Source organism: Coregonus lavaretus (genome assembly GCF_964263955.1).
Source record: "Coregonus lavaretus genome assembly, chromosome: 15".
NCBI lineage: Eukaryota > Metazoa > Chordata > Actinopteri > Salmoniformes > Salmonidae > Coregonus > Coregonus lavaretus.
In genome coordinates this window covers 15,125,613-15,152,553 of record NC_140002.1, presented here as the reverse complement: position 1 = coordinate 15,152,553, position 26,941 = coordinate 15,125,613, and the positions used below count along the sequence as shown (strand labels likewise).

The 26,941-nt window shown below is 45.5% G+C and overlaps 1 protein-coding gene across 1 annotated transcript in view; it reads right to left on the bottom strand.

Annotated features, from left to right (window-relative positions):
• jhy (junctional cadherin complex regulator) overlaps positions 1-26,941 on the bottom strand; it is a gene marked incomplete at both ends in the record, with an annotated part of 52,905 nt that overhangs the window by 22,955 nt on the left and 3,009 nt on the right. Inside the window, one exon of the mRNA XM_084178556.1 lies at positions 24,874-25,696. Within this exon, the coding sequence (XP_084034682.1) occupies positions 24,874-25,696 (823 nt within the window). The remainder of the gene's footprint in view (positions 1-24,873; positions 25,697-26,941) is intronic.

The following is a 26,941-nucleotide window of genomic DNA, read 5'->3' as shown; positions in this document are numbered from 1 at the left end:
GAGCCGCCCAGGAAACATCAGTTTTTGCAATGAAGACTTCAAAGGGCCGCAGATCTTGGATTGCTATTTGGCTGCTATTGTGGCCAGGCCCAGGCAATCTTGATTAGGTGTTTACACTGAGGTAGGCTACACTGTGGCCGAGAGCCCCCGGGAAGCTTTGGTCTAAAACTATTAAGAGATTGTACATTATGTCCCATGGCTTTGAAGTGAGGGCCTGAGAGACAGGCGAGGGACTCAGCGGGCTGAGTGCAATAGCTGAAGATTGCTGCTGCTACTTCTGTCTTTATCAAAGGGGACCACTGCTGGAGCCCATCGTTGCTCCTGACACTCGCCAGCTACAAAGTTGCCGCATTACAAGATTGTGTACATTTAATAACGCTGCTAATTATCGGAAGTTGGTTTCAGACAGTCTTGTCTGCCAAAAACCAAATGGGGCCTTTTAACGAGAGCATAAGGAGCTTGGTTAGCTGGGCATGGTTAGCTGGGCTTGGTTAGCTGGCCATAATGATGGAGGTGAAACTGATGCGATTTGTCTAGGGAATTGGCCTCTTTTGAAGGACATTGTGGAGAAAGAGAAGGAAACGCACAATGTGGAGCAGAAGTATCCAAACCGAAAATCATATTAGAAAATAATGAGTAGGCCTGGTAATCATTATATAATGACTTGTGCTTGTTCTGCTGTTTGAAGATTGCGCCTCCTTCTGCGCCGATAGGTTATCCTTATACAAATTATACAACAACTAAACCTTATACAAATGTTCTAAGAATGTTGGACTGCTTCATTTCATAGTGCTGGGTTGCATTGAGGAGGCAGTAACACAAACAAGCCTGATCATTCTCAAACAAATGCACTAAAATACATTTTTGCCTACACTGCATGCAAATTGGTGACCGGAATCTTTATCCACAATGTCACCCCTCGAGTAAAATATGTTGTGTTGTTAGTAGTAGTAGCAATGAGAAAATAACACGCTAAGTCAGACTGGAAAAACAGACGGTTTAGGGGAGGGAGAAGGCCTGGCTCTGTTTACGTGCCACAACGCTAACGGCTCTTGACTATGCTAATCAGGATGATACAAGACATTGTGACAGGCCTAGGGGCTCAGATGAGTAGATGGTAGATGGGGGGAAAGGGTTTAGTGATATAGCTACCAGAGAAGCATACAGTGTACCCCAGAGCACAGAGGGAGCAGGCTACCGTCCTCAGCCAATTATGCGCCTGTGCCAGGTGCAGGGGGATATCTAAGAGGCTATTGGTAACCATGCCTCTCTGATGTTCTTAATAGCTACTGTTGTACAGATCAACTCATAATAAGTACTAGATAGGCTGACATGGCTCCCTTTCCCTTTTTCGGAGTGGATAGCAATTGAAAACGGCATTGCTCCTGCCAAATTCATTTTCCAGACTGGGTTAGAGACTGCTGCTGCATATTCTTTCCATGTGAGTCGACAATGAAATTAGATATTCATATCTTGGATGATAAAAATGGACGGTCATCAGTCTGGTTAGATAGAAAAATTTAGCCTATTACTTTCTTTTATTTAAAAAGATAAAAGGAGGAACTTGGAAGATATTATGTAAAAATATTATGATTATGGAAAGGTAGCCTATAATTTGGCTCATATTTGCCATTAAGAGGATTCAAATGATAACATACATTTGAAGCTGAACATTTAGACTAGCAACATGTTTAATATATAGGAACACAATTGATACGTTTAGAGAAGGCTTTTGCCTAGAAATCAGACAATCCTCACATCAGAAGAGTGTGAATACTAAGGTGTCTGTGTTGGATCATGTAATGTTAAGACACTGTCTAGCCTTTATTTCAACAGCCAATTGTTGTTGTTGCCTAAACGAAAGTCTGCTTTCTCATATACAGTGCCTTGCAAAAGTATTCATACCCCTTGGATTTCTTCACATTATATTGTGTTACAAAGTGGAATTAAATGGATTTAATTGTATTTTTGTCAACAATCTACACAAAATACTCTGTAATGTCAAAGTGGAAGATTTAATTAAAAATGTTTAAGATGAATAGAAATTAAATAACTAAAATATAGTCGTTGCATAAGTATTCAGTTCCCTGAGTCAATAAATGTTAGAAACACCTTTGGCAGCGATTACAGCTGTGAGTCTTCTTGGGTAAGTCTCTAAGAGCTTTACCTGGATTGTGCAATATTAGCCCATTATTATTTTCATAATTCTTCAAGCTCTGTCAAGATGTTGGGGATCATGGCTAGACAGCAATTTTCAAGTCTTGCCATAGATTTTGAAGCAGATTTAAGTCAAAATTGTAACTTGGCCAGTCAGGAACATTCACTGTCTTCTTGGTAAGCAACTCCAGTGTAGATTTGGCCTTGTGTTGTAGGTTATTGTCCTGCTGAAAGGTGAATTCCTCTCCCAGTGTCTGGTGTAAAGCAGGTTTTTCTCTAGGATTTTGCCTGTGCTTAGCTCCATCCCATTTATTTTTATCCTAAAACACTCCCTAGTATTTGCCGACGTCAAGCATACCCATGCCATGATGCAGCCACCACCATGCTTAAAAATAAGGAGGCAGTTACTCAGTGATGTGTTGTGTTGGATTTGCCCCAAACATAAGGCTTTGTATTTAGACCAAAAAGTATATTCCTTTGCCGTGTTTTCTTTTCTTCAGTATTACTTTAATGCCTTGTTGCATACAATATGCATGTTGTTTTGAAATATTTTTATTCTGTATATTTGTATTCTTCTTTTCACTCTGTCATTAAACAAATTATTGTGAAGTCACTACAATGTTGTTGATCTATCCTCAGTTCTCTCCCATCACAGCCACTGAACTCTGTAACTGTTTTAAAATCACCAATGGCCTCATGTTAACATCCCTGAGCAGTTTCATTCCTGTCCTGCAGCTCAGTTTAGAAGGACGACTGTATCTTTGATGTGTCTGAGTGGTTTAATGCATAATCCACATCATAATTATTAACTTGACCATGCTTAAAGAGATATTTAATGTCTGATTTGTTATTGTTACCCATCTACCAATCACTGCCCTTCTTTATCTGTGCTTGAAATTCAATACTTGACTGAGGGAAGTTATAGATATTGTCTGTTTGGGGGACAGAGGAATCATGTCAACGGCTATTATTTCACACAGAGTGAGTCTATGTAACTTATTATGTGATTTGTTAAGCCACATTATACTCCTGAACTAATTTAGGTTTGCCTGAACAAAGGGGCGGAATACTTTTTTTTTTACTTATCTAATATGAATTCATCTAGATTCGGTGCCTCCAGTGACGCTATCTCTTTCATTGTTACCCAACGCTTAGGGTTACCTGAACTGTACTCATATCCTTCCATATCCTTTTCTGTACATAATGCCCTGAATCTTTTCTACAACGCCCGGAGAACTGCCCCCTTTATTCTATGTACCCAACGCACTAGAAGACCAGTTCTTAAAGCCTTTAGTCGTATCCTTATTCTAGTCCTCCTCTGTTCCTCTGGTGATGTAGAGGCTAACCCAGGCCCTGCAGCCCCCAGTATCACTCCTACTCCCCAGGAGCTATCATTTGTTGACTTCTGTAACCGTAAAAGTCTTGGTTTTCTGCACGTAAATATCAGAAGCCTCCTTCCTAAGTTTGAGTTATTCACTGCGTTAGCACACTCCGCCAACCCTGATGTTCTAGCAGTGTCTGAATCCTGGCTTAGGAAGGCCACCAAAAATTCTGAAATTTCCATCCCCAACTATAACATTTTCCGTCTAGATAGAACTGCCAAAGGGGGTGGAGTTGCAATCTACTGTAGAGATAGCCTGCAGAGCTCTATCATACTATCCAGGTCTGTGCCCAAACAGTTTGAGCTTCTACTTCTAAAAATCCACCTTTCCAGAAATAAATCGCTCACTGTTGCCGCTTGCTACAGACCCCCCTCAGCCCCCAGCTGTGCCCTGGACACCATATGTGAATTGATTGCCCCCCATCTATCCTCAGAGTACGTACTGCTTGGTGACCTAAATTGGGATATGCTTAACACCCCGGCCATCCTACAATCTAAACTAGATGCCCTCAATCTCACACAAATTATCAACGAACCTACCAGGTACAACCCTAAATCCGTAAACATGGGTACCCTCATAGATATCATCCTGACTAACTTACCCTCTAAATACACCTCCGCTGTCTTCAACCAGGATCTCAGCGATCACTGCCTTATTGCCTGCGTCTGTAACGGGTCCGCGGTCAAACGACCACCCCTCATCACTGTCAAACGCTCCCAAAAACACTTCAGCGAGCAGGCCTTCCTAATTGACCTGGCCCAGGTATCCTGGATGGATATAGATCTCATTCCGTCAGTAGAGGATGCCTGGTTGTTCTTTAAAAGTAATTTCCTCTCAATCTTAAATAAACATGCCCCATTCAAGAAATACAGAACTAAGAACAGATATAGCCCCTGGTTCTCCTCAGACTTGACTGCCCTTGACCAGCACAAAAACATCCTGTGGCGTACTGCATTAGCATCAAATAGCCCCCGCGATATGCAACTTTTCAGGGAAGTTAGGAACCAATATACACAAGCAGTTAGGAAAGCAAAGGCTAACTTTTTCAAACAGAAATTTGCATCCTGTAGCACTAACTCCAAAAAGTTTTGGGACACTGTAAAGTCCATGGAAAATAAGAGCACTTCCTCCCAGCTGCCCACTGCACTGAGGCTAGGAAACACTATCACCACCGATAAATCTACAATAATCGAGAATTTCAACAAGCATTTTGCTACGGCTGGCCATGCTTTCCACCTGGCTACCACTACCCCGGCCACCAGCTCTGCACCCTCCGCTGCAACTTGCCCATGCACCCCCCGCTTCTCCTTCACACAAATCCAGACAGCTGATGTTCTGAAAGAGCTGCAAAATCTGGACCCCTACAAATCATCTGGGCTAGACAATCTGGACCCTTTCTTTCTAAAACTAGCCGCCGAAATTGTTGCAACCCCTATTACTAGCCTGTTCAACCTCTCTTTCGTAACGTCTGAGATCCCCAGAGATTGGAAAGCTGCCGCGGTCATCCCCCTCTTCAAAGGGGGTGACACTCTAGATCCAAACTGTTACAGACCCATATCCATCCTGCCCTGCCTTTCAAAAGTTTTTGAAAGCCAAGTCAACAAACAGATCACCGACCATTTCGAATCCCACCGTACCTTCTCCGCTATGCAATCCGGTTTCCGAGCTGGTCATGGGTGCACTTCAGCCACGCTCAAGGTCCTAAACGATATTATAACCGCGATCGATAATAGACAGTACTGTGCAGCCGTTTTCATTGACCTGGCCAAGGCATTCGACTCTGTCAACCACCGCATTCTTATTGGCAGACTAAATAGCCTTGGTTTCTCAAATGACTGCCTCGCCTGGTTCACCAACTACTTCTCAGATAGAGTTCAATGTGTCAAATCGGAGGGCCTGTTGTCTGGACCTATGGCAGTCTCTATGGGGGTGCCACAGGGTTCAATTCTTGGGCCGACTCTTTTTTCTGTGTATATCAATGACGTCGCTCTTGCTGCTGGTGACTCTCAGATCCACCTCTACGCAGACGACACCATTTTGTATACATCTGGCCCTTCATTGGACACTGTGTTAACAAACCTCCAAACGAGCTTCAATGCCATACAACACTCCTTCAGTAGCCTCCAACTGCTCTTAAACACTAGTAAAACTAAATGCATGCTCTTCAACCGAACGCCGCTTGCACCCGCCCACCCGACTAGAATCACTACTCTCGACGGGTCTGACCTAGAGTATGTGGACAACTACAAATATCTAGGTATCTAGGTGACTGTAAACTCTCCTTCCAGACTCACATTAAGAATCTCCAATCCAAAGTTAAATCTAGAATCGGTTTCCTATTTCGCAACAAAGCCTCCTTCACTCATGCTGCCAAACATGCCCTCGTAAAACTGACTATCCTACCGATCCTTGACTTCGGCGATGTCATTTACAAAATAGCCTCCAACACTCTACTCAGCAAATTGGATGTAGTCTATCACAGTGCCATCCGTTTTGTCTCCAAAGCCCCATATAATACCCACCACTGTGACCTGTACGCTCTTGTTGGCTGGTCCTCACTACATATTCGTCGCCAAACCCACTGGCTCCAGGCCATCTATAAATCACTGCTAGGCAAATCCCCGCCTTATCTTAGCTCATTGGTCACCATAGCAACACCCACCCGTAGTCTGCGCTCCAGCAGGTATATCTCACTGGTCATCCCCAAAGCCAACACCTCCTTTGGCCACAATTCCTTCCAGTTCTCTGCTGCCAATGACTGGAACAAATTGCAAAAATCTCTGAAGCTGGAGACACTTATCTCCCTCACTAACTTTAAGCATCAGTTGTCAGAGCACCTTACCGATCACTGCACCTGTACACAGCCCATCTGAAATTAGCCCGCCCAACTACCTCATCCCTATATTGTTATTTATTTTGCTCATTTGTACCCCAGTATCTCTATTTGCACATCATCTCTTGCACATCTATCATTCCAGTGTTAATACTAATTGTAATTATTTTGCACTATAGCCTATTTATTGCCTTACCTCCATAACTTGCTACATTTGCACACACTGTATATATATGTATTTCTGTTGTATTTTTGACTTTGTTTTGTTTTACCCCATATGTAACTCTGTGTTGTTGTTTTTATCGCACTGCTTTGCTTTATCTTGGCCAGGTCGCAGTTGTAAATGAGAACTTGTTCTCAACTGGTTTACCTGGTTAAATAAAGGTGAAATAAAAAATAATAATAAAAGATTGTTTTTAGTATTTTTCTTCCCCTTTGACATTACAGTATTTTGAGTCGATTTTTGACCAAAAAAATTACAATTAAATCAGTTTTAATCCCACTTTGTAAACCAATAAAATGTGAAGAAATCCAAGGGGTATGAATAATTTTGCAAGGCACTGTAAATGTTTTATGCATTTGAAAAGCAGCTAAAAAAAATATTTCACATACCCTTATTTATTTAAGTGAGGTGCTATAGAACTACTATGTAATACTTCTAACGGAATATCAGTGGTCAATGTAAAGCCTTCGTCTGCATCGTAAATGCCAATCTCAGTGTAATAAAACAAAAGTGTATGGACATTAACAAGACTGAATATTGACCCAGCACATGTAAATCACCTCTCTCCAGAGACGCTGGGCAGAATTTAAAGTCAGTATTATGGTATTACAAACCACATCACAGGCAGCATCATAGGTATCAAATACCAGCATACTAAAGTTTAACTCAATGAATACAATTTAAAAGACCAAGACAGCCCTCTCCCATACCATATACGCCTAACCCCAAGAATAAAAAAAAAAACTAAAAAGTGTCCAGCCCATATGTACAATTCCACAGTAAAAATGCCTTCTATCAAATCAAATCGAATCAAATCGTATTGGCCACATGCGCCGAATACAACAGGTGCAGACATTACAGTGAAATGCTTACTTAACCAACAGTGCATTTATTTTTAATAAAAAAGTAAAATAAAACAACAACAAAAAAGTGTTGAGAAAAAAAGAGCAGAAGTAAAATAAAATAACAGTAGGGAGGCTATATATACAGGGGGGTACCGGTGCAGAGTCAATGTGTGGGGGCACCGGCTAGTTGAGGTAGTTGAAGTAATATGTACATGTGGGTAGAGTTAAAGTGACTATGCATAAATAATTAACAGAGTAGCAGCAGCGTAAAAAGATGGGGTAGGGGGTGGAGGTGGGGGGGCAGTGCAAATATTCTGGGTAGCCATGATTAGCTGTTCAGAGCTCTGACAGCCATGATTAGCTGTTTCATTAGCTCTGACACCGCCTGGTATAGAGGTCCTGGATGGCAGGAAGCTTGGCCCCAGTGATGTACTGGGCTGTACGCACTACCCTCTGTAGTGCCTTGCGGTCGGAGGCCAAGCAGTTGCCATACCAGGCGGTGATGCAACCAGTCAGGATGCTCTCGATGGTGCAGCTGTAGAATTTTTTGAGGATCTGAGGACCCATGACAAATCTTTTCAGTCTCCTGAGGGGGAATAGGCTTTGTCGTGCCCTCTTCACGACTGTCTTGGTGTGTTTTGACCATGATAGTTCGTTGGTGATGTGGACACCAAGGAACTTGAAGCTCTCAACCTGTTCCACTACAGCCCCGTCGATGAGAATGGGGGCGTGCTCAGTCCTCTTTTTTCCCCCTGTAGTCCACAATCATCTCCTTTGTCTTTGTCACGTTGAGGGAGAGGTTGTTATCCTGCACCACACGGCCAGGTCTCTGACCTCCTCCCTATAGGCTGTCTCATCGTTGTCGGTGATCAAGCCTACCACTGTTGTGTCGTCGGCAAACTTAATGATGGTGTTGGAGTCGTGCCTGGCCATGCAGTCATGGGTGAACAGGGAGTACAGGAGGGGACTGAGCACGCACCCCTGAGGGGCCCCCGTGTTGAGGATCAGTGTGGCAGATGTGTTGTTACCTACCCTTACCACCTGGGGGCGGCCCGTCAGGAAGTCCAGGATCCAGTTGCAGAGGGAGGTGTTTAGTCCCAGGATCCTTAGCTTAGTGATGAGCTTTGAGGGCACTATACATTTTACATTTTACATTTTAGTCATTTAGCAGACGCTCTTATCCAGAGCGACTTACAGTTAGCACATACATTATTTTTATCGAACCCACAACCCTGGCGTTGCAAACGCCATGCTCTACCAACTGAGCTACATCCCTGCCGGCCATTCCCTCCCCTACCCTGGACGACGCTGGGCCAATTGTGCGCCGCCCCATGGGTCTCCCGGTCGCGGCCGGCTACGACAGAGCCTGGATTCGAACCAGGATCTCTAGTGGCACAGCTAGCACTGCGATGCAGTGCCTTAGACCACTGCGCCACTCGGGAGACTATGGTGTTGAATGCTGAGCTGTAGTCAATGAATAGCATTCTCACGTAGGTGTTCCTCTTGTCCAGGTGGGAAAGTGCCTTGTGGAGTGCAATAGAGATTGCATCATCTGTGGATCTGTTGGGGCGGTATGCAAATTGGAGTGGGTCTAGGGTTTCTGGGATAATGGTGTTGATGTGAGCCATGACCAGCCTTTCAAAGCACTTCATGGCTACAGACGTCAGTGCTACGGGTCGGTAGTCATTTAGGCAGGTTATCTTAGTGTCCTTGGGCACAGGGACTATGGTGGTCTGCTTGAAACATGTTGGTATTACAGACTCAGTCAGGGACATGTTGAAAATGTCAGTGAAGACACTTGCCAGTTGGTCAGCACATGCTCGGAGTACACGTCCTGGTAATCCGTCTGACCCTGCGGCCCATAGTCACCAAGAAAACAATTGGTAACACACTACGCCGTGAAGGACTGAAATCCTGCAGCGCCCGCAAGGTCCCCCTGCTCAAGAAAGTACATATACAGGCCCGTCTGAAGTTTGCCAATGAACATCTGAATGTTTCAGAGGAGAACTGGGTGACAGTGTTGTGGTCAGATGAGACCAAAATCGAGCTCTTTGGCGTCAACTCAACTTGCCGTGTTTGGAGGAGGAGGAATGCTGCCTATGACCCCAAGAACACCATCCCCACCGTCAAACATGGAGGTGGAAACATTATGCTCTGGGGGTGTTTTTCTGCTAAGGGGACAGGACAACTTCACTGCATCAAAGGGACGATGGACGGGGCCGTACCGTCAAAACTTGGGTGAGAACCTCCTTCCCTCATCCAGGGCATTAAAAATGGGTCGTGGATGGGTATTCCAGCATGACATTGACCCAAAACACACGGCCAAGGCAACAAAGGAGTGGCTCAAGAAGAAGCACATTAAGGTCCTGGAGTGGCCTAGCCAGTCTCCAGACCTTATTCCCATAGAAAATCTGTGGAGGGAGCTGAAGGTTCGAGTTGCCAAACGTCAGTCTCGAAACCTTAATGACTTGGAGAAGATCTGCAAAGATGAGATGTGTGCAAACCTGGTGGCCAACTACAAGAAACGTCTGACCACTGTGATTGCCAACAAGGGTTTTGCCAGAGGGGTCAAATATTTATTTCCCTCATTAAAATGCAAATCAATTAATACAATTTTTGACATGCGTTTTTCTGGATTTTTTTGTTGTTATTCTGTCTCTCACTGTTTAAATAAACCTACCATTAAAATTATAGACTGATCATGTCTTTGTCAGTGGGCAAACGTACAAAATCAGCAGGGGATCAAATACTTTTTTCTCTCACTGTACGTACGGTCACTGTGGGGACGACATCATCGATGCACTTATTGATGAAGCCAGTGACTGATGTGGTGTACTCCTCAATGCTATCTGAAGAATCCCGGAACATGTTCCAGTCTGTGCTAGCAAAACAGTCCTGTAGCTTAGCATCTGCGTCATCTGACCACTTTTTTATTAACCGAGTCACTGGTGCTTCCTGCTTTAGTTTTTGCTTATAAGCAGGAATCAGGAGGATAGTTATGGTCAGATTTGCCAAATGGAGGGCGAGGGAGAGCTTTGTATGCGTCTCTGTGTGTGGAGTAAAAGTGGTCTAGAGTTTTGAAGGCCATGAGGAAGGAAATGTATGTGGATATATTGAAGCAAAATCTCAAGACATCAGTCAGGAAGTTAAAGCTTGGTCGCAAATGGGTCTTCCAAATGGACAATGACCACAAGTATACTTCCAAAGTTGTGGCAAAATGCCTTTAGGACAACAAAGTCAAGGTATTGGACCTCAATCCTATAGAAAATTTGTGGGCAGAACTGAAAAAGCGTGTGCGAGCAAGGAGGCCTACAAACCTGACTCAGTTACACCAGCTCTGTCAGGAGGAATGGGCCAGAATTCACCCAACTTATTGTGGGAAGCTTGTGGAAGGCTACCCGAAACGTTTGACCCATGTTAAACAATTTAAAGGCAATGCCACCAAATACTAATTGAGTGTATGTAAACTTCTGACCCACTGGGAATGTGATGAAATAAATAAAAGCTGAAATAAATCACTCTCTACTATTTTTCGGAACTTTTCACATTCTTAAAATAAAGTGGTGATCCTAACTGACCTAAAACAGGGAATTTTTACTAGGATTAAATGTCAGGAATTGTGAAAAACAGAGTTTAAATGTATTTGGTTAAGGTGTATGTAAACTTCCGACTTCAACTGTAGTTATAGTTCTCTTTCAAAAAAACAACCAAGAACATGTCTGATGAAGAAAAAGTCGCGAGTGAGGAGGAAGAGTAGCCTAATTTCACTCCTTGACAAGAGTCACTAGAGACTCAAAGCCACAAGAGGGTAGAACACATTTCAAACTTTGCTTGAAATGTGTTATTTATTTGACCAGAGTAGCCAATTCTGATTAAGAATTTAGGCAAATTGAACTTCAGATGGCAGCCTCCGCTCTAGAAACCGAGGCTGCAGCAGCAGCTGGGCCAGAGCCCCAACCCATCCCCAGGATCAACACAGACTGGTGGTGCAGTTGTGGCAATTGCGCTCCAATGCCATGAATGAGGAATGTTCGTGCTGCAGAGAATTAGTATACATGACTACAATTCTTACAGACATGGAGGAACTTATTGTTGATGAGGAGCAGTTAGTTTGCTTTCGCAGGGATTTTTTTGCTGCCCACAAAAACTCTGGTGTCTTGGAAAAAAACATCTGTATTCCAAAAAGGAATTGAAGACCATGTTCCAGCTGGGCCAAATGCACAATTATCCAACGAGTAGGTAGCTCAACTTTACTTTATTGAATGATCGCTTAACATAAACCTCTATGAGGGTGACCGTTAGTGGGTTTATGTTTTCACATTTGTCCAAAACACTATATACCCTATGTTTATTTATCACAATGTTTATTTTATATTTTATTCTACAATGTAAGGTGACACAATGTCTATTGTCCCCTCAACCCCCCTTGTCATAAATACATAAATACATGCTAACCTGTAGAGCACCTAGGGCTAGGCTCCTCTGAGGAGGAAGGGCAGGACCATCCTCCTCAGTGAATTTTTTTGGGTGAAACATAACAAAAGTGATCATTTTTTAGATAAAACTATAGTAAATATCTTAATGTCACCAAATAATTTATTAAAACACACTGTTTTGCAATGAATGTCTACAGTAGCCTCTGCAGCACTCTGTAGGGTAGCACCATGGTGTAGCCGGAGGACCGCTAGCTTCTGTCCTCCTCTGGGTACATTGACTTCAATACAAGACCTAGGATGCTCATGGTTCTCACCCCCTTCCATAGACTTACACAGCAATTATGACAACTTCCAGAGGACGTCCTCCAACCTATCAGAGCTCTTGCAGCATGAACTGACATTGTCAAGGCGTCAGTGTAATGCGGTAGGACGAAGTCAGGCGCAGGACACAGAGCTAATCGAAAAACTTACTTACTCGTAGGTATCTTAATGAACATGCCTCCTCGCAGGGAGGAACAAACCCGCTCACATACGACAACCAAAACATGGACAAACACGCACAACACACAGTGTGAGCCAGAGGGTTAAATAGGGAAGACATAATTACATGATGGGAAACAGGTGAGACAAATACAGACAAAACAAGTAGAAAATAGAAACATGGATCGGTAGCAGCTAGTACTCCGGTGACGACAAACGCCGAAGCTTTCCCGAGCAAGGAGGAGGGGCAGCCTCGGCTGAATTCGTGACAGTACCCCGGCCTCGGGGACGGCCAGGAGGACGCGGAGCAGGGCGAGTCGGATGACTACGGTGGAAATCCCTCAACATGGAGGGATCGAGGATGTTCCTCCTAGGGACCCAGCACCGTTCCTCCGGACCGTACCCCTCCCACTCCACGAGATACTGCAGGCCCCCCACCCGACGCCTCGAACCCAAGATGGAACGGACCGAGTACGCCGGTGCCCCCTCGATGTCCAGTGGGGGCGGAGGAACCTCCCGTACCTCAGACTCCTGGAGTGGACCAGCTACTACCGGCCTGAGGAGAGACACATGGAACAAGGGGTTAATACCGTAATTAGGAGGAAGCTGTAACCTATAACAAACCTCGTTCAATCTCCTCAGGACTTTAAATGGCCCCACAAACCGCCGACCCAGCTTCTGGCAGGGCAGGCAAAGGGGCAGGTTTCGGGTCGAGAGCTAGACCCGGTCCCCCGGTGCATACACCGGGGCCTCACTGCGGTGACGGTCGGTGCTCGCCTTTTGTTGCCTGATGGCACGCTGCAGGCGTACATGGGCAGCGTTCCAGGTCTCTTCCGAGCGCCGAAACCACTCATCCACCGCAGGAGCCTCGATCTGGCTCTGATGCCAAGGTGCCAGGACCGGCTGATAACCTAACACACACTGAAAGGGAGAAAGGTTAGGGGATGAGTGGCGGAGTGAGTTTTGGGCCATCTCTGCCCAGGGGATAAAAACCCGACCACTCCCCCGGCCGGTCCTGGCAATAGGACCGCAGAAACCTACCCACATCCTGGTTAACTCTCTCCACCTGCCCATTACTCTCGGGGTGAAAACCTGAGGTCAGGCTGATCGAGACCCCCAGACGTTCCATGAACGCCCTCCAGACCCTTGAGGTGAACTGGGGACCCCGATCCGATACAATATCCTCAGACACACCATAGTGCCGGAAGACGTGGGTAAATAGGGTCTCAGCAGTTTGTAGGGCCGTAGGGAGACCTGGCATAGGAATGAGACGGCAGGACTTAGAAAACCGATCCACAACGACCAGGATCGTGGTGTTCCCTTGTGAGGGGGGGAAGGTCCGTAACAAAATCCACCAATAAGTGGGACCACGGCCGTTGTGGAACGGGTAGGGGTTGTAATTTCCCTCTGGGCAGGTGTCTAGGTGCCTTACACTGGGCGCACACCGAGCAGGAGGAAACATAAACCCTCACGTCCTTGGCTAAAGTGGGCCACCAGTACTTCCCACTAAGATAGTGCACTGTCCGACCGATGCCAGGATGACCAGAGTAGGGTGACGTGTGAGCTCAATAGATGACCCTCTGGACACTGGGGGGGAGTGGGCTCGGTACGTAATGCCCGCTCGATGTCCGCGTCAACCTCCCACACCACCAGTGCCACCAGACACGACGCCGGAAGTATGGGAGTGGGCTCAAAGGACCTCTCCTCTGTGTCATACAGTCGGGACAGGGCATCTGCCTTAGCGTTCTGGGAACCTGGTCTGTAAGTAAGAGTAAACACAAAACGAGTGAAGAACATGGCCCACCTTGCCTGGCGAGGGTTCAATCTCCTCGCCGCCCGGATGTACTCCAGATTGCGATGGTCAGTCAAAATGAGAAAAGGGTGTTTAGCCCCCTCAAGCCAATGCCTCCACACTTTCAGAGCTTTAACCACAGCTAACAGCTCCCGGTCCCCCACATCATAGTTGCGATCCGCCGGACTGAGTTTCTTGGAAAAGAAAGCACAGGGGCGGAGCTTTGGTGGCGTACCCAAGCGCTGAGACAGTACAGCTCCTATCACAGCCTCGGACACGTCCACCTCAACCTGGAATGCTAAGGAGGGATCCGGATGAGCCAGCACTGGAGCCGAGGTAAACAGGTCCTTCAGATGACCAAAAGCCCTGCAGTCGCACCGGTCCCACCTTCAGCAAAGAGGTAATGGGAGCCGCTACCTGACCAAAGCCCCGGTTAAACCTCCGGTAGTAGTTGGAAAAACCCAAGAATCGCTGCACCTCCTTCACCGTGGTTGGAGTCGGCCAATTATGCACGGCCAAAATGAGGTCAATCTCCATCTCCACACCTGACGCGGACAGGCGCTGCCCTAGGAAGGAGATGGACTCTTGGAAGAACAGACATTTCTCCGCCTTCACATACAGGTCATGCTCCAACAGTCGACCAAGCACCTGACGCACCAGGGACACATGCTCGGCCCGTGTAGCGGAGTATATGAGAATGTCATCAATATACACCACTACACCCTGTCCGTGCAGGTCCCTGAAAATCTCATCAACAAAGGATTGGAAGACTGATGGAGCATTCATCAACCCGTATGGCATGACGAGGTACTCATAGTGCCCAGAGGTGGTACTGAATGCTGTCTTCCACTTATCTCCCTCCTGGATACGCACCAGGTTGTACGCGCTCCTGAGATCCAATTTAGTGAAGAAGCGCGCCCCGTGCAATGACTCCGTCATACTAGCAATCAGAGGAAGTGGATAGCTGTACTTCACAGTGATCTGATTAAGACCACGGTAGTCAATGCACGGGTGTAAGCCACCATCCTTCTTCTTCACAAAAAAGAAACTCGAGGAGATTCGGGGACATATGTTTCCATAGCCGCCGTCTCCTCCTGTGACAGAAGATACACGTGACTCCGGGGAAGTGCAGCGCCTACCTGGAAGTTTATCGCACAATCCCCCTGTCGATGGGGTGGTAATTGAGTCGCCTTCTTTTTACAGAAGGCAAGAGCCAAATCGGCATATTCAGGCGGAATGTGCATGGTGGAAACCTGGTTTGGACTTTCCACCGTAGTTGCCCCTACGGAAACACCTACACACCTCCCCGAGCACTGACTTGACCATCCCTTGAGAGCCCTCTGTTGCCATGAAATAGTGGGGTCATGAAAGGTTAACGAGGGAAGGCCCAACACCACTGGAAACGCAGGAGAATCAATCAGATAGACTAATCTTTTCCTCATGACCCTCCTGCGTCTTCATCCAGAGTGGAGCTGTGACCTCACTAATCAGACCTGACCCTAAAGGGTGACTATCTAGGGCATGTACAGGGAAGGGCACAGCAACAGGCACAATAGGAATCCCTAAACTACGGGAAAACTGACAATCAATAAAGTTCCCAGCTGCGCCTGAATCTACTAGCGCCTTATGCTGGGAATGAGGGGAAAACTCTGGAAATACAACATCTATACACATATGCGCAACAGGGAGCTCTGGGTGAGTCGGGTGCCTACTCACCTGAAACAATCCACCAGTGCTCTGCCAACCGCCTCGACTCCTTAAAGACCCTCCCCAGCACCAACCAGCAGTGTGTCCTCTGCGGCCACAGTTGGTGCAGGGGACGGCCCCTCTACCGGTCTCCCTAAGAGCAGCACCTCCGAGCTCCATAGGGGTAGGGTCGGAGGTGCTGGGGGATGGAATGGACGGCCCCTGATCCGGACGTCCGCGGGTGGCCAACAGGTTATCCAGCCTGATTGACATATCCACCAGTTGGTCCAGGTTAAGGTCGGTGTCCCTGCAGGCCAGTTCCCGACGAACGTCCTCCCTTAGGCTGCATCGGTAGTGGTCGATAAGGGCCCTCTCATTCCATCCCGCGCTGGCAGCCAGAGTCCTAAAGTCCAGTGCAAAATCCTGTGCGCTCCTCTTCCCCTGTCTGAGGTGGAATAGACGTTCGCCCGCCTCTCTCCCCTCCGGGGGATGATCGAATACCGCCCGAAAGCGGCGGGTAAACTCCTCATAACGTACAGAAGCTGCGTCTATTCCTCCCCACTCGGCGTTGGCCCACTCGAGCGCTTTCCCGGACAGACAGGAGATGAGGGCGGACACACTCTCGTATCCCGAGGTAGCCGGGTGGATGGTTGCCAGGTATAGCTCTACCTGGAGCAGAAAACCCTGACACCCGGCAGCTGTACCGTCGTATGCCCTCGGGAGCGAGAGCCGAATCGCACTGGACCCAGTTGGTGAAAAGGTGGACAGCGGTGTAGGTGGTGGTGTAGTTGGAGGAGGTATAGGAAAACCTCCTCTCTCCCATCGCTCCATAGTATTCACCACGCGTTCCATTGCGGTGCCGAGAGCCTGGATCATGGTCGCTTGATGTTGGACGCGTTCCTCCATCGATCCGGCTGGCATGGCTGTACCTGCTGACTCCATAAATGGTGCGTGTTTCTGTCAAGGCATCAGTGTAATGCGGTAGGACGAAGTCAGGCGCAGGACACAGAGCTAATCGAAAAACGTACTTACTCATACAGTGGGGAAAAAAAGTATTTAGTCAGCCACCAATTGTGCAAGTTCTCCCACTTAAAAAGATGAGAGAGGCCTGTAATTTTCATCATAGGTACACATCAACTATGACAGACAAAATCACATTGTAGGATTTTTAATGAATTTATTTGCAAATTATGGTGGAAAATAAGTATTTGGTCAATAACAAAAGTTTCTCAATACTTTGTTATATACCCTTTGTTGGCAATGACACAGGTCAAACGTTTTCTGTAAGTCTTCACAAGGTTTTCACACACTGTTGCTGGTATTTTGGCCCATTCCTCCATGCAGATCTCCTCTAGAGCAGTGATGTTTTGGGGCTGTCGCTGGGCAACACGGACTTTCAACTCCCTCCAAAGATTTTCTATGGGGTTGAGATCTGGAGACTGGCTAGGCCACTCCAGGACCTTGAAATGCTTCTTACGAAGCCACTCCTTCGTTGCAAAGCATGATGTTTCCACCCCCATGCTTCACAGTAGGTATGGTGTTCTTTGGATGCAATTCAGCATTCTTTGTCCTCCAAACACGACGAGTTGAGTTTTTACCAAAAAGTTCTATTTTGGTTTCATCTGACCATATGACATTCTCCCAATCCTCTTCTGGATCATCCAAATGCACTCTAGCAAACTTCAGACGGGCCTGGACATGTACTGGCTTAAGCAGGGGGACACGTCTGGCACTGCAGGATTTGAGTCCCTGGCGGCGTAGTGTGTTACTGATGGTAGGCTTTGTTACTTTGGTCCCAGCTCTCTGCAGGTCATTCACTAGGTCCCCCCGTATGGTTCTGGGAGTTTTGCTCACCGTTCTTGTGATCATTTTGACCCCACGGGGTGAGATCTTGCGTGGAGCCCCAGATCGAGGGAGATTATCAGTGGTCTTGTATGTCTTCCATTTCCTAATAATTGCTCCCACAGTTGATTTCTTCAAACCAAGCTGCTTACCTATTGCAGATTCAGTCTTCCCAGCCTGGTGCAGGTCTACAATTTTGTTTCTGGTGTCCTTTGACAGCTCTTTGGTCTTGGCCTTAGTGGAGTTTGGAGTGTGACTGTTTGAGGTTGTGGAAAGGTGTCTTTTATACTGATAACAAGTTCAAACAGGTGCCATTAATACAGGTAACGAGTGGAGGACAGAGGAGCCTCTTAAAGAAGAAGTTACAGGTCTGTGAGAGCCAGAAATCTTGCTTGTTTGTAGGTGACCAAATACTTATTTTCCACCATAATTTGCAAATAAATTCATTAAAAATCCTACAATGTGATTTTCTGGATGTTTTTTCTCATTTTGTCTGTCATAGTTGACGTGTACCTATGATGAAAATTACAGGCCTCTCTCATCTTTTTAAGTGGGAGAACTTGCACAATTGGTGGCTGATTAAATACTTTTTTCCCCCACTGTAGGTATCTTAATGAACATGCCTTCACGCAGGGAGGAACAAACCCGCTCAAATACGACAACCAAAACATGGACAAACACGCACAACACACAGTGTGAGCCAGAGGGTTAAATAGGGAAGACATAATTACATGATGGGGAACAGGTGAGACCAATACAGACAAAACAAGTAGAACATAGAAACATGGATCGGTAGCAGCTAGTACTCCGGTGACGACGAACGCCGATGCCTGCCCGAGCAAGGAGGAGGGGCAGCCTCGGCTGAATTCGTGACAGACATGTTGTCCACCCAATCAAAAGATCAGAGAATTAATCTAGTATTGAAAGCATAAGCTACAGCTAGCTAGCACTGCAGTGCATAAAATGTGGTGAGTAGTTCACTCAAAGAAAGAGAAATACAATAGTTGAACAGTTTTGAACAAATTAATTTCTTCCAAAATGAAGGAGAAGCAAAAGAGAGAGAGAGTGATAGCTATATTTGGTTGTATTTTTTTAAACTTTCACTTTCACTTAGCTAGCAATGCAGCTAGCTAGTTTTGCCTACTCAAACACCCGGCTCAAACAGAGAGGGACGCTATGTTACATAGCCGTCTATGGCTATGCAACACTGGAACTCTTCCAAGTCAAGGTAAGCTTTTGGTTTTGTTAATTTATTGCCACCGGGGCCCGCCGGTGTAACTGCTAAACTGCTTTCTGACTGTACTGCATGATTGTAGCGGGTTTACTAACGCGTTAGTTCTAGTATCTATGTTGACTATGACTTGACAACGATGTAGGCTGTGTGTAGCGTTAGTGGTCATGATATGAAGGTTTGGCTTGGAAAGGTTTTTTCCCCTGGTCAAAGACAGCTGATGTGTTGTGCACTGAAGTCCACAAGCGAAGGGAAAAGATGAGAGGAGGAGAGCGCGTAGATAGTTGCGAGAAGGAATTATACACTGCTCAAAAAAATAAAGGGAACACTAAAATAACACATCCTAGATCTGAATGAATGAAATAATCTTATTTACTCTTTTCTTTACATAGTTGAATGTGCTGACAACAAAATCACACAGAAATGATCAATGGAAATCAAATGTATCAACCCATGGAGGTCTGGATTTGGAGTCACCCTCCAAATTAAAGTGGAAACCACACTACAGGCTGATCCAACTTTGATGTAATGTCCTTAAAACAAGTCAAAATGAGGCTCAGTAGTGTGTGTGGCCTCCACGTGCCTGTATGACCTCCCTACAATGCCTGGGCATGCTCCTGATGAGGTGGCGGATGGTCTCCTGAGGGATCTCCTCCCAGACCTGGACTAAAGCATCCGCCAACTCCTGGACAGTCTGTGGTGCAACGTGGCGTTGGTGGATGGAGCGAGACATGATGTCCCAGATGTGCTCAATTGGATTCAGGTCTGGGGAACGGGCGGGCCAGTCCATAGCATCAATGCCTTCCTCTTGAAGGAACTGCTGACACACTCCAGCCACATGAGGTCTAGCATTGTCTTGCATTAGGAGGAACCCAGGGCCAACCACACCAGCATATGGTCTCACAAGGGGTCTGAGGATCTCATCTCGGTACCTAATGGCAGTCAGGCTACCTCTGGCGAGCACATGGAGGGCTGTGCGGCCCCCCAAAGAAATGACACCCCACACCATGACTGACCCACCGCCAAACCGGTCATGCTGGAGGATGTTGCAGGCAGCAGAACGTTCTCCACGGCGTCTCCAGACTCTGTCACGTCTGTCACATGTGCTCAGTGTGAACCTGCTTTCATCTGTGAAGAGCACAGGGCGCCAGTGGCGAATTTGCCAATCTTGGTGTTCTCTGGCAAATGCCAAACGTCCTGCACGGTGTTGGGCTGTAAGCACAACCCCCACCTGTGGACGTCGGGCCCTCATACCACCCTCATGGAGTCTGTTTCTGACCGTTTGAGCAGACACATGCACATTTGTGGCCTGCTGGAGGTCATTTTGCAGGGCTCTGGCAGTGCTCCTCCTTGCACAAAGGCGGAGGTAGCGGTCCTGCTGCTGGGTTGTTGCCCTCCTACGGCCTCCTCCACGTCTCCTGATGTACTGGCCTGTCTCCTGGTAGCACCTCCATGCTCTGGACACTACGCTGACAGACACAGCAAACCTTCTTGCCACAGCTCGCATTGATGTGCCATCCTGGATGAGCTGCACTACCTGAGCCACTTGTGTGGGTTGTAGACTCCGTCTCATGCTACCACTAGAGTGAAAGCACCGCCAGCATTCAAAAGTGACCAAAACATCAGCCAGGAAGCATAGGAACTGAGAAGTGGTCTGTGGTCACCACCTGCAGAACCACTTCTTTATTGGGGGTGTCTTGCTAATTGCCTATAATTTCCACCTGTTGTCTATTCCATTTGCACAACAGCATGTGAAATTTATTGTCAGTCAGTGTTGCTTCCTAAGTGGACAGTTTGATTTCACAGAAGTGTGATTGACTTGGAGTTACATTGTGTTGTTTAAGTGTTCCCTTTATTTTTTTGAGTAGTGTATATACAACGAGCAAAGTGATCATGCTGTTTTTATGTGGCTGCTATGAAAGTGAACTGTGTTTGCGTGTGATCAGAGGAGTATTCATTCCGCCGATTCTGTTGAAAAATGTTATTTAAATGGAAGGAAACGGAACGAAAAAGGGATAAAAATACCAGAATTTGTCCAATAGAAACTCACATTTGCAACTGTTGGACTAATGATTATACCCTAGATCAGCTAGATGCAGGCAAGAGTGTGCATGGCGGTATTGCATGTGTCACTGACTGTCACCTTGATTACTAAAAATTATCTCGACCTGTGCACCTACGTTGTAAACTTTTATTCATAGGCTAGGTTGTAGTAACCTCATGATGGGTACAGGGAAAATGTGAGTATCATGTAGTAGCCTAAACCTATCAATGTTACATTGAGCTGGGTGAATGGAATATGAATGACAGTCATCCAATATAATGTAATAGAAATAAGGCCATGCTCATAAAAAAAATTATGATCCTCCCTCATCTTAAGCAGCACCAACCACCACTGGTCTACATGATATGGTGCATGATATCGCTTTTCTGTCCCCATCATTTCAGATTGCATATCTCATTCATATGCATCGTCGCTGAAGTGCTTGCTACACACACACAGCGATGTAAGGTTGGCTGCAGGAGTATGTAGCCTACATTGTATTTACTATTTCTAACTGCTACTAACCATCTTCTGCGTATCTTTTACCGGAAAACGGTGAAATGTGGTGCATTCTTCCCTTGATTTCCTGTATTAAGTGCAGCCAGGGACCGAACACCAGCTTGCTCTTACTGCCATCTCTTTTTTCCACTTTGCCTAACTAACTACCTGCGATAGGCCTAACTTTATCAACTTTCGCACCAGCTCCTACCACCAAAATAAAAACTGTGACATCAAGGTCTAGTTAAGGGCATATCGTGACGTTTCTACATAGCAGGGTCTCACCCATGAGGGCGCGCACAAGTGCAGTTGTTACCCATTTTCACTATATAAAATAATTATATAAAATAATCGCACATTTTAGGTGGAAAAGTACACATTTCCAGACTCAAAACCGATAGTACTTTTGACAAAAATAGCTAATTAAAAAAACTATGAATTTCTCCACAGTTCACGGATTTGTGAATCATGCATTCACTGACAAGGAAGCAGAGCGAGGCCTGCATCCAGCAACATCACAAGTCAAATGACCCGTTTTTGCAGCGGGTTCAGTTCTGCACTCCAGGGAGAGAGTATGGAATCACTTGGGAGTTTCTGGATTTGGGGTAAACTTCTCCTTTAACCTCTTCATCACTAGGCACCTGGCTAAAGTGCCTGCCTCGAAAATGCATGCCCAAATTGAATAGAGTATATCTCCAAAACGACAAGGGCTATCAACATAATCTTGGTAGCAAAAGAAAGGTAACACATGTGAGATGTGGGTATTACTGTGTCAGAGTACATGAAGCTAGAACACAGCCTAAATTGGGAGGTTTTGATTCCGCCTGAAAGTAACTTCAGGTTTTATAGGGAATAATTTATTGGACTTATGCAGCTGCAGCCCCTAAACACTATGGGACCATAGCCCAATATCTGATGAGTACTTATGTGAAGTTTGATGCCAATAAAGTAAAGTAAACCAAAGTTGTAGGGGTTTTAGTTGAAGTATGTTTAGGCGGATTACCAAATGGAGACATTTGAGTAGATTTGGTCACCATCAGTGCCATTTGACTTTTATCAGGTACCAGACAGCAAAAGGCATTTAATTTCACTAACATATCACTATATGTGTACATTCCATCAAAATACAACTGTTTTGATGTTGTTTCCCATGTTCTCCCAGACCTCTATACGTGTTCCCATTAAAATAAACCATACAATGGGAAAGTTTGACTCCAAACTGAGCAGATTTATTAGAAACTATAAACAACACATTTAAAATAAAAAATTACACACATCCCAAAACTATAAACAATGATATGGTGTCCTTGGGTGGGTTGTCACACAAAATGTAGACCCTTTTTTCTCTTCTCTATTATGCCACCTATCTTCTTCTTCCTCTTCTTCCTCCCCGACTCTTGGAGTGGCAGGCCTACCTCCACCACGCTGACTTGGATGCGCTGACTTTGAGAAAACTTTTCATTTTCTTTTGGGTTGAGGGCTCTTTACAGGGGACTCAGTGTCCGATGAAGACCGTGGCCGAGGGAGGGGAGCAGAAGTGCGTTGTCTAGACAAGCGGCCAGGCTGAGGAAGAGGAGGCTCTGCCTGAGGAAGGGGAAGCTGTGGCTGAGGAGGCAGATGCTCTGGCTGTGGCTCATACCCCTATAATCATCTTCACTGTACAAACAAGACAAAAGAGAAAAGAAAATCATGACTAAAACACACTTGTATTCATTCATTGACAAATCTGACTCAAAACAGTCAGATATATAAAATAAATAGTTAGAACTATGAGAATGATGACTAAAGTGATAATTCAGTGACAATAAATAATACACATAGCGTTCTATTGTAAGTCAATTTGCGCGTGGGCCTCCAAGCTAACTAAGCTAGCGCTAACTTACGTTGAGCTTCAGTTACTAAAATAGATATTTTAGAATGTATGTTTTGTACTCATACAATAAATTAGTAATAGTAGTATTAGAAGTAATAAATAACAATGGGATTACATACTCTTCTGATGCTTGAGTAGGGCCCTGGACACGATAACCTTCGTTCTCGTCGTTGGGGTCTGGTTCGTCCGGTATAAGCAGGTCCTCATCGTCTCATTCAGAGTCAATGGGGATACATGGAGTCCAACTTTCATCTGTTACAATTAATAACGCCTCTGTAACTGTATATTTGTTACTAGAGCCTGCCATATTTGAATAAACTTTGCGTTTTACCTCCGAAATTCTAGTGTTGTGGTGCACTCTGCGTAACCGTGCGTAATGCAGCAAGTCAACTAATATGAGACAATGAGGTGCGCACCTGGATATTTCAACAACCGGTTGGTCGATTTTGACATGTGACCCCTCTATCGAAAGCTCTGGATCTGTAGAATTAAATGAGAACAATGACAAACCACCGGGATTGCATCATATATCCAGAAGATGGCGACAAAACAGTGCCTGTTGTGATTGAACCAAACTACTGACTTCATCTTCAAACACATTGTTGGCCATGTAAAACGATGGAAACTCATTGAAATCGACTCGGAATGAGAGAGAGACCCTAGAGTATCTTTTCAAGTGGTTTTATTCGATCAGACACTACTTTTGGTAACAGAAACAACAAAGGTTGTTGTGATAAAAAAAATTGACGTTTGTTATTGACGTTCTTTGATTAATAGTTTAGTGAGTGTTGGTCATAGAGGAACACGGCTATCACTGTTGGAATCTGTGAGGTAGCAGCTTTTGAATGGTGTATCGTTTGTGTAGATAGGTTGAGAAAAATACGTTATCTGTCTACGAATATACGGGCATGCACGGTTTCAAAATACAGTACTGGTTTTGCTATATGCTTATATATTTGCTTGGAGTCGGAATATTATTTAATTTGGGCAACAACAGTTTAGCTAGATTCACAGTTGATACGCTTCTCGTTCCAGTAGTGTATAACATTCAGGTATTCACACATGTTTAAAAACCGTACTATGCCATTGTTTGAGATTGCGGGAGGAGTACCCCGGATATGGGGAACCTCGTGATGAAGAGGTTAAAGGAGATTAAGATATCACTATGTTTGTGCAGCTCCTAGTGGCTAGTTTTTAAACTGCAACCTAGGGAACGGGGAAACCTAGTCAGTTGCATAACTGAATGCATTCAACGGAAACATGTCTTCCGCATTTAACCCAACTCCTCTGAATCAGAGAATATTCAACATCCATCGGCGCTCAGGGAGCAGAACAGCAGATTTTTCCACCTTGCAGGCTCTGGGATTCGAACAAGCAACCTTTCAGTTACTGTCCCTAAGCTCTAACCGCTAGGCTACCTGCCTATTCAACAAACGTGAACAAATAATTGGAATAAACAGGAGGAGAGGCCACCTGTGGTTGCCTGCATACACAACCACATATTCAGAAACCTTTCATGAAAAAACACAGCTTATCATCACATAAGCCTACCTGATTTGGGCTGTCTGATTTCACCTCCTTCTGTTGTGCATGTGCCCTCAGGTATGAGCCCTGTTTGGCTGCGTTGATCCCCAGTGTCACTCTGTTGCGTTCAATGATGTCCTCCCTTGGCTTGTCTGGCTTTCTGCTAGACAAGTGCCGCGAACCCTTTGATTTAGAGGGCGTCGAATTCTGTAACTGTTTCTCGGCCGCTGTCCCACTAGCCTGTCCATACTGCTCTTGATTGTAGTAAATCTGAAACTCTCTATCGTATCTGTCATGTGTCTCCCTGTAACGGTCTTCCAGGTCAGGAGAGCTAGCTTGGATTTCACCACCAGTGGCGTTGGTTGGGTTCCTCACACCTCTGCTGGCCTTAACTCTATGGTGTGGGTTTCTTTCCATGGCTTTTTCAGATGGCACACCAGGACTTGGGTGGGTGGACTCTGGCAAGCTATCCCCTATAACCTGGTTCTGATGAAGGTGGTGATGGTAGGAAAATGCAGGTGAAACCTCTCTGGTAGCTTGATTTTGCAGTGGGTGGAGGTGGTAAGACGTTAGGGGGTGTTTAGATTGAAGTTCGTTACTTGTGATTTCTGGAGTCATACTCTCTGCAAGAGCTGGACTGCGGGCAAAGATGTATCTGTATCCTCCTCTTCCTGAAATCTCCTGTCCTCTCTCGCTATGGCTCTCCTCAGATTGTTCATCCAAGTTGTGGGATTCTTCCTCGAGGGGAAGTTGTGGAGTCATCTCGTCGAACTGTCGAGCTCCCTCAAGATTAGTCCTCCAGTTGGGATCGTAGCGCAATTCTGCATAGGTGTCATCATAGTTGATCTGTCTGCAGAGTTTGAGAATAGAGGCGTTAGTTGATGATTTACATGACTAGTGGAATTTGAATTTTCTTTAGTGACCAACCTAAATCAGAACACTATAACGGGAAAGCTCAATGTGAATGACTGAAACATCATAAAAGGTACAATAGGCTGGCCTATGATGAAATAAAATATCTTCCAAGAAATGGAAGATCCTATTATTGTCATTGAATACAAAAGTATTAGGACCAAGTAGGCCTCCATCCCTGAAATGTTATGAAGAACACAACAAGCTTTGAGAGGTCAGCAGTACAATAGGTGTTACTGTACACATCAACAATACTGATGGTGTCCTTAAACAATGAGAGTGAGTCCTTCTTTGAACAGACAAGCCACTGTTTCAAATTGAATTTGACATCAGCACATTATCTGCCTGTATTTATACGTAATCTTCATATTTTCATCTCCTTATCCACTAATGAGGGAGTGTCTGAAGACTACTACTGGCGAATGGTTCACAAATGGCAATTTTCAGCTTATAAAATGGACTGAAATTGCTACCTAATGTGCCCCTTCTAACGGGGATGAAAAGATCTCATTAAAATAATTAGCAGAGTGCCTCTTTGTTGTGCTGCTTGGCAGACGAGGGGAAGCGTACTCCTCATCTCATGATGCCCCTGCGCGGGGCTGCCTAGGTGTAGGGCACTTCACTCAATGAGGCCAAAAGGGTAAGGGATGGCTCAGTAATGACTCAACTGCAACAAGCTGGAGAATTTATTATGGACGCAACACAGCTGGGCAACGTCTTCTTTACTGTGCACAAAACAACACCCATGGGCTATTATATGGCAGCCGAGATACAGACCAACCGCGCAACAAAAGGTACTCGGTTGATTTCAAGAAACAGTGTAGGAATAAAAACTGAACTGTGTGGGAAGTAAAAAGAGATTATGGAAAATGTTCAAACGTGTTTCTTTATCAGAATTCAAAAGAAATCGTGAGGTAAACAGAGAAAAATATTGCACTGGATGAATAGAGGTGCTTGAATGGGGACATTCATTGATTGAATGACGAGTAGGCTATACATGGGTGTGAAATGCCCACTGTTGTGAATGTGGATGCCCGGCTTTGAGGACAGAGCCGGTCAATGGCGAGGCTATGAGAGACTATGACGCTGGGAAATAGGGACTGTTCTCAGGGCAGACAATCTGAAATTGACCCTTTTGTGAGTATCTGCCATGGTCATTTTCACTGAAACAATGTGGGCCTAC